Source organism: Elephas maximus, chromosome 7, assembly GCF_024166365.1.
Source record: "Elephas maximus indicus isolate mEleMax1 chromosome 7, mEleMax1 primary haplotype, whole genome shotgun sequence".
Lineage (NCBI taxonomy): Eukaryota > Metazoa > Chordata > Mammalia > Proboscidea > Elephantidae > Elephas > Elephas maximus.
The window spans coordinates 46,005,650-46,019,928 of record NC_064825.1 but is presented as its reverse complement, the minus strand read 5'-3'; the positions used below and the strand labels follow the sequence as shown (position 1 = coordinate 46,019,928).

The 14,279-nt window shown below is 34.7% G+C and overlaps 1 protein-coding gene across 11 annotated transcripts in view; it reads left to right on the top strand.

Annotated features, from left to right (window-relative positions):
- EMSY (EMSY transcriptional repressor, BRCA2 interacting) overlaps window positions 1-14,279 on the top strand; it is a 107,494-nt gene that overhangs the window by 59,217 nt on the left and 33,998 nt on the right. For all 11 annotated transcript variants that reach the window (XM_049889768.1, XM_049889767.1, XM_049889765.1 and 8 more), the window contains 2 exons: window positions 6,914-7,168; window positions 11,823-11,972. In XM_049889768.1, coding sequence (XP_049745725.1) covers window positions 6,914-7,168; window positions 11,823-11,972 — 405 coding nt within the window. The remainder of the gene's footprint in view (window positions 1-6,913; window positions 7,169-11,822; window positions 11,973-14,279) is intronic.

The following is a 14,279-nucleotide window of genomic DNA, read 5'->3' as shown; positions in this document are numbered from 1 at the left end:
ATAAGAATGGTGATAAAGGGCATCCTTGTCTTGTTCCTGTTCTCAAGGGGAATGTTTTCAGCGTCTCTTCATTAAGAATGATGTTGGCTATTGGTTTTGTGTAGATGCCCTTTGTTATGTTGGGGAATTTCCCTTCTATACTTATTGAGAGTTTTTATCAGGAATGTGTGCTGGAGTTTGAGTGCCTTTTCTGCATCAGTCTAGATGATCATGTGATTCTTTTATTTATGTGGTAGATTACATTGATTTTCTAATGTTGAACCATCCTTGCATACCTGGTATGAGTCCTACTTGGTTATAGTGTATTATTTTTTTGATGATGCTGAATTCTATTGGCTAGAATTTTGTTGAGAATTTTTGCATCTATATTCATGAGGGATATAGGTCTGTAATTTTCTTTTTTTGAGGTGTCTTTGCCTGGTTTTGATATCAGGATTATGCTAGCTTCATAGAATGAATTTGGAAGTATTGCTTCCTTTTCTGTGCCCTGAAATAGTTTGAGTAGTAGTAGTGTAAGCTTTTCTCTGAATGTTTGGTAGAATTCTCCAGTGAAGCCATCTGGGCCAGGGCTTTTTGGGGGGGAAGTTTTTTTTTTATTACCTTTTCATTCTTTTCTCTTGTTATGGATCTGTTCAAATTTTCAACATTATTTTGTGTTAGCTTGGGTAGGTAGTGTGTTTCTAGAAATTTATCCATTTCCGCTAGGTTTTCAAATTTGTTGGAGTATAGTTTTTCATAGTACTGTTATCCTTTTTATTTTAGTTGGGTCTGTTGTAATATCCTCCATTTCATCTCTTATTTGGGTTATTTGCGTCCTCTTCTGTTTTCCTTTTGTCAATTTGACCAGTGGTTTGTCGATTTTTTTGATTGTTTCAAAGAACCAACTTTAGGTTTTGTAGATTCTTCCTCTATTTCATTTATTTCTGCTCTGATCTTTATTATTTCCTTTCTTCTAGTGGCTGTGAGCTTCTTTTGCCGCTCTCTATTTGTTCGAGTTGTATAGCTAACATTTTGATTGTGTCCCTTTCTTTTTTGATGTGTGCATCTATTGCTATAAATTGACCTCTGAGCGCTGCCTTTGCTGCTTCCCAGTGGTTTTGGTATGATATGTTTTCATTCTCATTTGATTCTAGGAATTTTTTTATTCCATCTCTGGTTTCTTCTATTACCCAGTGGTTTTTAAGCAGGGTGTTATTCATTTTCCATGTAATCGATCTTTTTCTTTTTTCCGTAGTCTTTCTGTTGTTAATTTGTACTTTGATGGCATTGTGGTCAAAGAAGATACTTTGTATTATCTCAGTGTTTTGGCTTTTGCTGAAGGTTGCTTTGTGGCCTAAGATGTGGTCTGTCCTGGAGAACGTTCCATGTGCATTGGAAAAGAATGTGTACTTTGCAGCTGTTGGGCAGAGTGTTCTATATATGCCTGTGAAGTTAAGTTGGCAGATTGTGTCCTTTAGATCTTATGTATCTTTGTTGAGTTTCTTTCTAGATGTTCTGCCCTTTACTGAGAGTGGTGTGTTGGAGTCTCCTACTGTTTATTGTGGAAATGTCAATTTCTCTTTTCAGTGCTGTTAGGGTTTTTTTTTTTTTTTTAAATGTATTTTGGAGCCCTGTCATTGGGTGCGTAGATATTTATTATGGTTATGTCTTCATGATGGATCATCCGTTTAATCATTATATAGTGCCCTCCTTTGTCTTTTATGGTAGATTTTGTTGTAAGTCTATTTCATCTGAGATTAGTTTTTCCACTCCTGCTTTTTTTTGGTAGCTGTTTGCTTGATATATTTTTTTCCATCTTTTGGTTTTTAATACATTTATGTCTTGGTTTCTAAGGTGTGTCTCTTCTAGAGAGCATATTGATGGATCCTATTTTTTTAATCCATTCTGTTCCTCTCCATGTCTTTAGGGCTGCATTTAGGCCATTTGTGTTCGGTGTAATTATTGATAGGTACGAGTTTATTGCTATCATTTTGTAGTGCTTTATTTGTGGTGCTGACCTTTTCTTTGTTCCTCTTACTCTCCTGTGTGAATTCTTTTTGTTTTTGATTTTTTTTTCATTTCTTTTGTTTTCATAGATTTTTTGCTTACTGAGACTTTGTTTTTCTTCTTCATTTTGACGAGTAGGTTTGTTAACTTTCTTTGTGGTTACCTTGAAATTTACCCTTCTCTTCCTAGATTTGAACCAGTCTATTATTACTTGGTATCACCTTGCTTTCCTCTCCATTAGAAAGTTGTATACTTATACCATTTATTGCCTCTTTTATTGATCTGATGTTGTTGTCATTTATAGATTAACTTGTCTGGTTCACTGTTGTAAACCTTTTGGTTTTGAGTAGTCCTTGAGAGTTCATTTCCTAGGCTGGTATCTGTCTGGTATGATCTTGCCTCCAAGATTCAGGCTGTGGTCTGATGTTGTTTGTTCTGAACCGAAGGACTCCTTTTAATAATTCTTTTAAGTTTGGTTTGGTTTTTACATATACCCTCAATTTCTGTTAATCCAGAAATGTCCTAATTTCACCATCATATTTGAATGAGAGTTTTGCAGGATATATTACTCTTGGTTGACAATTTTTTTCTTTCAAGGTTTTATATATTGCTCTCTTGCCTGCATAGTTTCTGCCAGATACTCAGAGCTTAGACTTATTGTTTCCCTTCTGTATGTGACTTTTTGTTTTTCTCGAGCTGCTCTCAAGATTCTTTGTCTTTGGTTTTAGCAAGTATGACTGATATGGATTTGTCGTAGTCAAAATTTTTTTCCCAGTCTGTAGGTTCTCTTTTTACTCTTTTGGTCAACTCTTTTGATGAGCATAAGCGTTTAATTTTTAGAATATCCCAGTTATCTAGCTTGTCTTCTAAAATTCATGTGTTACTTATGGTTTGTATCCTATTTATGCTGTGTTTTATAGCATCTAACGTTGACCCTATTTTTCCTTCTATGATCTTTATAGTTCTTGGTTTTATATTTAGATTTTTGATCCATTTTGAATTAGTTTTTGTGTGTGGTGTCTGGTATGGTTCCTGTTTCATTTTTTTGCAGATGGACATCCAGTGTTGCCAGTACCATTTGTTAAAAAGACTGACATTTCCCCATTTGATATATTTCGAGCCCTTGTTGAAGATCACATGACCATAGGTGGATGGATTTACATCTGGGTTCTCAATTCTGTTCCATTGGTCAATGTACCTTTCGTTATACCAGTAGCAAGCTGTTTTGACTACCATAGCTGTACGGTAGGTTCTGAGGTCAGATAGTGTGAGTCCTCTTTATTCTTCTTTTTCAATAGTGTTTTACTTATCCAGGGTTTCTTCTCTTTCCATATAGTTATTGATTTCCATCTCTTTAATGAATGTTGTTGGTATTTGGATTGAGATTGCATTATATATGTAAATTGCTTTGGGTAGAATTGTCATTTTCACAATGTTGAGTCTACCAATCCATGAGCATGGTATGTTTTTTCCATTTATGTAGATCATTTTTGGTTTCTTGCAGTAGTGTTCTGTAGTTTTCTTTGTATAGGTCTTTTACATCCCTGGTTAGATTTATTCCTAAGTATTTTGTTTTTTTAGGGGCTGTTATAAATGGTATTGTTTTCCTGATTTCCTTTTCAAAGTTCTCTTTATTGATGTATAGGAATCCCATTGATATTTGTGTGTGTACCTTGTATCCTGCCACTCTGCTGAATCTTTGTTAGTTCCAGTAGTTTTCTTGTGGAGTCTTTTGGGAACAAAAAAAAGCCTGTTTATTACCAGAACTTCTGTAGCCTGACTGCTCAATCTTTTGGCCATGAATTGCATAAACCACCTGCCCTATAGCTTACATTTCTGAGAAATAGTTACTGTTTTCTTCTTGGAATCTTTTGGGTTTTCTATGTATAGTATCGTATCACCTGCAAATAGGAATGTTGAAAGAAGTTTGATTATTGTTTCTATCTTCCCTTGTTACAGATCTGTTAAGGCTCTCTATTTCTTCTTGAGTCAATTTAGGTAGTTTGTATGTCTCTCAGAATTTATCTGTTTTATATAGCTTATTGGAAACGCTATGAGTCGGAATCGACTCGACGGCAGTGGGCTTGGTTTGGTTTTTGGTTTATTGGAAACCCTGGTGGTGTAGTGGTTAAGTGCTATGGCTGCTGACCAAAGGGTCAGCGGGTCAAATCTGCCAGGCGCTCCTTGGAAACTCTATGGGGCAGATCCACCCTGTACTATAGGGTTGCTATGAAGTCGGAATCAACTTGACGGCACTGGGTTTGTTTTTTTTGGTATCTTGTTTATTGTCATACAATTGTTTATAGCATTCTCTTATAATCTTTTAAATTTCTGCAGAGTCAGCAGTAATATTGCTGCTTTTATTCCTGATTTTAGTTACTAGTATCTTTTTTTCTTTATCAGTGGAGCTAGAAGTTTGTCAGTTTTCTTGATCTTTTCAAAAATCCAGCTTCTGTTTTTTTTTTTTTTTTAATTCTCTTTTGTTTCTTATTTCATTTATCTCTGTTGTAATCTTAATTGTCTTCTAGTTTCTTTGGGCTTCCTTTGTTTCTTCCCTCTCTAATTTCTAAAGGTGTAAAGTTAGGTTATTGATTTGGGTTCTTTGTTCTCCTTCAGTGTAGGTGTTTATAGTTATAAATCTCCTTCTCAGTACTGCCTTTGCTGCATCTCATAGGTTTTGGTGTGTTGTGCTTTCATTTTTATTTGTATTTTCTGATTTGCATTATGATTTCTTCTTTTACCCCATTGGTTGTTTAATAGTGTTTTGTTTAATTTCCACGTTTTTGTGGAATTTCCAGTTTTCCTCTTATTATTGATTTCTAGTTTTATTCCACTATGGTCAGAGAAAATACTTCATATGAGTATAATTTTTTTTAGAATTTGAGGCTTATTTTGTGACCTAACATATGGTCTGTCTTGGAGAATGATCCATTTACTTTGGGGAAGAATATATATCCTACTGTAGTAGGGTAGTAGGGTAGGGTAAAGTATTCTATAAATATCTATTAGGTCTAGTAGGTTTATAGTGTTGTTAAGATCCTTTATTATCTTGCTTATCTTTTGTCTGGATGGTTCTATCCATTATTGAAAGCTTTGCGTTGAAGCCACCAATTATCATCATAGAACTGTCTATTTCTCCCTTCAGTTCTGTCCGTGTTGGCGTCACATATTTTGAGCTATTTTGAGCTCTGCTATTAAGTGCATGAATATTTTTAATTGCTATCTCTTCTTGATGAATTGATCCTTTTCTCATTGTATAATATTCTTTATCTCTCATAACAGTTTTTCACTTATTTTATCTGATTCATATAGCAACCCTGACTCTTTTGGTTTCTGTTTATGTAGAATATTTTTTCCAACTTTTCACTTAAACCCTGTCTGTATCTTTTGATTTAAAATGGGTCTCTTGTAGACAACATATAGGTGGGTTGTGTTTTCTTACCCATTCTGCTAATCAGTGCCTTTTGATTGGCGAGTTCAATCCAGTTGTAATTAATTTCTGATGAAGAAGGACTTACTTCTGCCATTTTCCTATTTGTTTTCTGCATGTCTTACACCTTTTTTGTCCCTTATTTAATCAAATTCTTCCTTGTTTTGTTTAGTTGATTTTTTTTATGCTGAATCATTTTGATTCCCTTCTCATTTGCTATTCTGTACATTTTTTAAAGAAGTTTTCTTAGTGTGTACCATGGAGATTACCTTTACCGTCCTAAATTTATAAAAATCTGCAGGCAATTCCTATTGTGCCTTTTGTCTCCTCTCTAAATGTCCCTCAGTCTTTGATCTTACCTCATCCACACAGTAATCTTTAGAGATTTGTAGGAAAAATTCAACAAATGAGGAAGCTGAAGCCCAGAGAGCCAGAGTGACTTCTCAAGGTTTTTTCCATCTTCATCATTCTCCAAAGACATTTTGCTTGAGGATATGATATTAGTATTATTAAAAAAAAATTTTGTAATGCAAGATAATTGTCATGGGGTGTGGTGGAGGAAGATGTGAAATAATATGCTGTAGGTATTTGTTAATTATGTTATTTATCAGTTTCCTTTCATTGTTTCAACAGTGCTCAAAAAATTCATATAGTGAATTATATTCCAGGTTCTTTCTGTTAGATATATTAATTTATTGACAGATAATAGACCTGTTGGATAGTTGATGAACTGTAAAAAGATTACAGATGAAAAATCTGTGAGAGAGGGAAGAATTTCTCTGAAGCTCATGCATCTTTAGTGAAAGTTACTAGTACTCCTTACTTATGCATGCTTGTGTATTAATGTTGCACAGAAAAAAAGTCTTGAAACCTTATATTGAGATTTTTTTTTGCTATGGATATATTGTTATGTCCATTAACATACATTTCACATAATTATTTAACAACTCAGTTTGAGTTCACATGAAATGACTTTAACCTGTGGATTATTGGCAGTGAGATAGAGAAAAGCTACCTTGTCATGCTAAAGATTTCAAAAGGTGAGTTGTTTTATCTGGTGCCATGTTTAAATTGGCTGATTAGAACCTGAAAAGTGGTATTTAAAAAAATATATTACAAATAAGATTTAGAACTCAATTAGCCTGTTTGGTTTATATTATTGACATTGAGAACCTGCATTTTCTAACAGAAAGTCTATTGGGAAACAAATTTGTGAATATCCTGCCTGATAGTTTGTTTCTTTTAGTTTAGGTCTTTATCAAGGGAAAATCAGTTAATTTTTTTGAGTCTGGGAGCAATAAGGCCTCCTTTGCAGAGTTTGAGGACTAGATATCAAATATATAAAGAACCACTCATTATGTCTGGCACTTGCTAGGTGCTCAAAAGTCGTAGTTTTTATTGATTTATTTAGCTTTTAAGCAATTATCTACTACAGTAACCAGAAGTAACTTTAATTGTACATTACTCCTAAGTTCTCTTTCCCTTACTCTTCTACAGGTGTGTCTACATCAGCAATCAAAATGGCCTCAACCAGACTTCCTTCCCCCAAAAGCTTAGTGAGTGCACCAACTCAGATTCTTGCTCAGTTCCCTAAACAGCATCAACAGTCTCCTAAGCAGCAGTTACATCAAGTGCCACAACAGACACAGCAGCAGGTGGCCCAACCTTCTCCAGTATCTCATCAGCAACAGCCTCAGCAGTCTCCTTTGCCACCTGGTATCAAGCCCACCATCCAAATCAAACAGGAGTCAGGTAACTGGAAAGTGTTTACAAGACATAGTCATCCTTCCCCAATTGCCAGTTCCCTGAAGACTGCTAATCTGTATGGATTTACTTCCATATATATTTCCTCAAGCACCAAAGTTTTAGTTCCAAAATATAATTTGAGACTCTCTTGTTGGAAATACTTGTATGTAGGGAGAACTAGGGCTTGGGAATAGAAAAGGAAGAAAAGCAGCTTGCAGAACAGGAAGAGTTTTTTCCAGTGAAGTCTCAGGAGGGATAAAGGAAGTCCATAAAATAAACCCAAATTTTAGAACCATCCTCCAAGACATAATTGGGGTTATGGAAAGTGTGCGGTGGAAAAATTGGTCTGGAGAGCCTTTTGTTAGAGGGCTAATATTATGAGCTTGGTATAAAGTTGTCAATTTAGCAGTTTATTTAGCATCTCCAGCACAGTGGGGACTCAGAGGTGGGAGTTGTTTCTGTAAGTCCTAAAATCCTAAGGGTATTGAGTAGAAAGGCAGGTAGAATAGAAGTTCAGACACAGGAAAATTAGGAAGTCTCATAACATGCTCAGCATCTTTAAGAAAATACAGCAAATTTTTAATCATCTCATTGCAACAGCAGGAGTGGGAGATCCTGAAAAGTTTCTAGTAAGGAGAGTATAATAAATTACATTAATTCCACAAAATTTATTATGGCTAATATAAGCCATGTGACATAACCTGTTGTATTATTTGGATTCTATGTTTCAGAGTACTGGGTTTTCAGAAATCTCACCATCATAGTTAGGGAAGGAATATGTGTAACAAAATGACAGTAATAGGGCTGGATTTTATTCACTAATGTAGATTTTGATAAAGTTCAATTTATCAATTTTTCCTGTTATGAAAAATGCTTTTGGTGTCAAGTATAAGCCTAGCCCTGGGTATTGAAATTTTTTCCTACATTCTTTTCTCTAAGTTTTATAGTTTTACGTTTAAGTCTGTGTCCTATTTTGAGTTAATTTTATATAAGGTATGAGGTTTAGAGGCTCATTTTCTTATGTATTGATGTCAGATGGCTTCATCACCGTTTATTGAAAAGGCCATCCTTCCTCTGTTGAATTGCTTTTGCATCTTTGTCAAAAATCAGTTGGGAATATTTGTGTGGGTCTGTTTCTGGGTTCTATAGTCTATTCCATTGTTCTATTTGTCTATCCCTCTGTTAATACCACAATGTCTTGATTACTGTAGCTATACAGGTAGTCCCCATTTACGATGTATTCGAGTAACAACGAACCATACTTCCAACCACCTGGTTTTTTTTTTTTGGACATCTTTTCATTAGTAATATGTACTACATAGTGTTGTAGCATGTGATTTGCAGATGTTATCATTCTCAGATGTTCACTTGCAAATGTTCAATTTTATCATTTATTTTTCAAAACACTGTCATATAGCAGACTATGTCCTGGTCTACAGTGAAGGTGGTGTTGGGAGTCATAATGGATAGAAAGTTGCACAGTGTTCAACTCTAATGACAGTTGATCTGCTCACGTGCCTGATAGTTGTAATGACTCCAGCTTCATTGTTACAAGGATTTATAAAGATACTGATAATAAAAGGTAATAATAAGTGAAAACTAAAAAAAAAAAAAAAAAAAGATATTTGATTTACTTCAGAACCGACTTACAATGAAGTCGTTGGAATGGAACCCCACCATAAGTCAGGGACTACCTGTATACCCATTAAAAACCATTGCCATCGAGTCAATTCATAGTAAGCCTTAATATTGGGTAGAGTTAATTCTTTTTCAAAATTATTTTAGCTATTCTAGTTCTGTTGCCGTTCCATATAAATTTAAGAATAAGCTTGTATATGTCTACTAAAACCTTGATAGGATTTTCCTAGAAATTACATTAAACCTATAGATCAATTTGAGAATTGACATTTTTATTGTTAGAGTCTTCTAATACATTTATTTAAGTCTGTTTTGATTTCTTTTATCAGTGTCTTATAATTTTCAGCATACAAGTCTTAACACATGTTTTGTTAGGTTTATACCTAAGTATTTCATTTTCCTGGAGTGATTGTAAGTGGTATTGTGATTTTAATATCAGTTTCCACATGTTCCCTGTTAGTATACAGAAATAGTGTTAATCATATATTCTTTGACCTTGCCGAACTTACTTTATTAGTTCTATAAGTATTTTCATAGATTCGTTAGGATTTTCTGCATTGACAATACATCATCTCTAAATAGGGACAGTTTTACCTCTTCCTTTCCAATCTGCATCCCTTCTGTTTTCCCAATCCCCCCCTTTTTTCCCCCTTTTGACCCAGGATATGTTTTACATTGGTGAATGTTCTGTGACACTTGAAAAATGTCTATCTTGCTGTTGTTGGGTGGAATATTCTATATATATCAATTAGATCCTATTGGTTGATTGTGTTGTTCATTTTTTTCTATATCCTTGCTGCCTAGTAGTTCTCTGAGTTGATAAGATTGGGATGTTGAAGTCCCCAACTCTAATTGTTGGATTTCAACACCCTAAAAACAGCTCTCAGTTTTTGTTTCATGTATTTTGAGACATCTATCATTTGGTGCCTACATATTTAGAAATGTTATGTCTTCCTGGTAGAGTGGTCCTTTTATCATTATGTTCTGAACTCAGGAGGGCTCCTTCCAGTTTGCCTTATTTCCTTGCTACAAAGTCTAGACTGTTCCTCATTAAATCCGCAAATCTTCTCCCATTGCCTTCCAGCGCTCTTCTGTTCTTGAGAATGCCCTTAGTGTTCTGTTGTAAATGAAGTCAATTTCTTTGGGAGCTGTGGGTGGAGAAAATGGCAAGCTTCTCTCTGAATGAAACCTTCACTCTGGGATTTGAGCATTTTTCTGGATTGGGGCCAGTAGCCTGAGGTCCTCTTGGTTTGCCTCTTCTTCCATGGAGCCATTGCCCTTTGAGCTGGGGCAAAGTTGTCAAGACTTCAGTATTCTCGTTGGTGGCATACCCAAGTTACAGCCTCCATTCCATGAATGGGGGCTGAATGGAAGAGGGAAACCCCTACCTCTCAGATATACCCCCCTAGGACTTAGCCTCAGCAACAGGTAGCATGAAGCAGGATGAGAAATGCTGAAGTCCTGTTGCTCCTGGGGAAAAACCCCTCGGATTGGGACCCTGCCAAGTGTTTGGTAAAGTACTACCAAAAATTTCCTTCCTCAGTTACCAATTACTAGTAGTTAGCATCAGAAGTTTTCTTTTAAATTAACATTTTACATTTGGGAAGTCAATGTAACAAATATAACATTGTAAATAAAATGTTTGAAAATGCTTAGAAAAAAATCTATAACATCAGCACTCTTAACACTTGCTTTTGCACACTGGGATCCTGTATTCTTGACTCTGGAGCATAATCTTCACCTCCGTGACCTGGGAGAGGAGAGTGAAAGGTCTTGGTTTCAAGCACTACAGTCTTTGACTTACTGAATTTTCATAGATTTTCTTGAATAGATAATTCATTTGCTGTTTGCCCTTGAGTCACAGAGATTAAGTAACTTGCCTAATTATGTCATAATTTTAATTTTTTTTATTGGCTATTAGAAGTTTAACGTTGTATAAGACTATTAAGTAAATGGAAACCCTGGTGACATAGTAGTTAAGTGTTTGGCTGCTGACCAAAAAGGTCAGCAGTTGGAATCCATGACACACCCCTTGGAAACCCGATGAGGCAGTTATACTCTGTCCTATAGGGCCACTATGAGTCGGAATCGACTCGATGATAATGGGTATGGGTTTTTTTTTTTAATTAAGTAAATAGATTTGTCTTCTTCCTAATGTCTCAATCTAAGTCACTGTCCAAAAATGTCATATAATTCTCAGTTTTCCATAGCAACGTATTCTATCCCATGAATTATTTCAGTGAAATTAGCGGAAGGAAAAGTGTTACCGAAAATTTTCTTCCTTAATTACCAATTATTAATACGTAAATTCGTAGTTAGCATAAAATATTTACACTTAGTATTTGGAAAGTCAATGTAACAAATATACCATTTTAGATAAAAATTTTGAAAATGTGAAAAAAAAAAAGCACCCTAACACTTTTATTGTTGCACATTGCTGTGAAGTTCTTGTCCACTTGCATATTTTATGTAGGTATAGTTACAATGTATCCTCTATTTTGTATTCCGTATTTGACAAAGTGAGCTTTCAAAAGTATTTTTAAAAGGAAGCAACTTAAAGATTCAAAAAGAAAATGTTTTTGCTCTTTATAATTTTCAACAGCTTTTATAATTTAAGAGACTATGGAAAATACATTAACTTTTGTTTTTAACTTCTTATCCTTGTCCTTTCATCCCAAGTACTTGCATGGGGCAGATAATTGATTTGCCTATAAAAGTTCAGGTCTAATGGCTACCTTTAGGTTTTATTTGACTTGAAATCTCTTGTATGACCCAATTATAGACAAAGGAAAAAAAAAAGGTTTCCCTTTAAGAACTTTGTTAATAGGTTGTGTAATATTGAGAGCAATTAGGAAATACAGGGATTTGAGGAAAAAAAGGTTAAAGAGTTTTATGTGTATGAAAAAAGCCTCTGTTTAGGTAAGACTGAGTAAATGTATAAGACTACTGCCCTCTTGGGTTGGTATAAGAGACAAGTTTTTAAAAATAATTTGTACTGAGATTTATCTTTCTTCTTTCAAAGGTGTTAAAATCATCACACAACAGGTTCAACCAAGTAAAATCTTACCCAAACCAGTGACAGCAACTCTGCCCACCAGTAGTAATTCCCCTATAATGGTGGTTAGCAGTAATGGTGCAATTATGACAACTAAACTGGTAACCACTCCTACTGGTAAGTTTTCCTGAGCATCACCCCATTTATTCATCATCCATTCATTGAGCACTTTCTCTATACCAGTAACATGCTTGACACTGGGGATATAAAAATTAATGAGGTAATTCCTCAAAGAGGTCTTTCTTGACCTTTCTCTCCCCAGTTGAAATTAGCTCTGTCTTGTTATCTTTTCTCATGATCCTCTGTTCTTTTCCTTTATAGCATTACTACGGTTTCTAATTACTAAGCTAATTGTTTGGTGATTTGTTTAATATCCTCCTTATTAGACCATAAACCCCATGAGGATGAGACAAATGCCTGTTTTATTCACCACATACATACAGAGCTGGCCTGTAAGTAGGTGCTCAGTCAGGATTTGTTTAGTGAATGAAAACATGGTCTTAGCCTACAAGGTACTAACTGATGAGATTGAGAGTTTGCATTACATTACAGGGCAATAAATGTTACTGAGACTGAGGGAAGTACAGGATGCCTTTGTGTGTCCAGATGGGAGAGCAACCAGCCTATGCTCAAGAAAGTGACAGTGCAGAACATTTTAAATTGGACCACCCATTGTGACTTTGAGCAGATTACTTAATCTCTCTCAGTCTTTTCCCTCATCTCTTTAAGTGAAATAATAAAACCTATACCATAAGGATATTAAATGAAATCAGATATGTAAAGTCCCCAGCACAATGCTCAGTAGCTATTACTGTTAATTACTAATAGAATTAGCCATTACTATTTTTTTTTATTATTTTAAATGTAACTCTTACCATACTTTTTGAGGAGGACCATTATTTAGATGACACAATCTAAACAGTGTAAAATGATACCTGTCTCAAGTTATAAGCTATCATTTATTGACCAATATGTAAAGGACTGTATAGACATTGCATTTTAACTCTTCATGCTTTATTATCTACATTTTCATCAGCAAAACAGACTTTAGTAACCTGCCCAAGGTTACACAGTCAGTAAGAAGCAGACATAGGGTTTGAACCCAGAGCTGCCTGACTCCAAAGCCTATGCTTTTAAACATTTCTTCTGGTATTGAATCTCTCTGTCATACTTCTCCTAAACTTTTCTCTGATTGGCACAAAGGTAACAGTGTTGTGTATATATGATTACTCATGGTAGGGAAGTTAGTGAAAAATAATAATGTATCTATGTCTATGTTAGAATAAGTGTTTTTCCTTTTAAAACAAAAGCTTAATTTGAAATTTTTTTTTCCATTGTAATTCAACTGACTCAAACTGTGTATCTCTGTAGCATATTTACTTTGCACTACACTTTTTTTTTTCTGATTCAAGATACACACTTGTAAATAATTTAAACTAATTTTCTTAATGTTCTTCCCCCCTCTCTCCCATTTTGGGTAGTGATCGTATTTTTTAAACACAGGATAACTTGCTGAAAGCATTGTTTTTTTCTTGGGTTTATTGAAAATGGCTATCATAGTAGCCTCTGAATCTAATAATCAGTATCATGAAAGAAAATTTTTCAGTTGAAGAAGGTGCTATCTTTGTTATTTTCCTCATTCTTTCCAAGACTAATAATTTTCAGCTTAGGAATATTTATGACTTACTGGCTTTATGAAAAACTATAACAGGCTCATCTGGTTAGTTTTTAAATCTTGTTTGGGAAAACGAACAAGTCCTAGAAATACTAGGGTAAAATCTCTTCAGAGACATGAAGAAAAATATTCTAACAGGTTAGTTAGAGTTGAGGAAATGTGTAAGTAGAGAACTTTTTAGACTAGAGAGAAATATTCCTGTCAGTTCTTGGCAACTTCAACTTTAATCTCTAGTAAAATGATGGAATAACCCTTTAGAAGATGGAAATATATTTTGAAGGTAGCAGAGTATAAAGCAGTACGAATTTATAAAATTTTAGGCAAACAATACTGCCTTATTTCCTGAGTGCTGACACTGAGTTTGGCACTGAGACAGCATGAAACAGATGCAGAGACTTTAAAATCTGCAACAGACAAATATCGGAAATGCTCTGGCAGGAAAGATGATTAAATTTAAGTTTATTTTGGCATTAAACCAGTGGAAGAAGGGTAGTGGAAGAAGTGAACAGAGTTAGCTATACTTTTTCTTGGGTTAGTAATTTGATGCAACACATCACAAAATTTTATGTGTAAAATTAATTGAAATTGACTTGGCTATATATAGTTCTTGCTGTGTGCATTGAAAACTGACTATAAAATTATAAATTAATGACTTGACTCCTTGAAATTCCATTTTCAAGTTAAAGCAATGTAGGTTATGCTGAATTATAGTTAAACTGCACAAATTATCATCCTTCTATAAACAATGA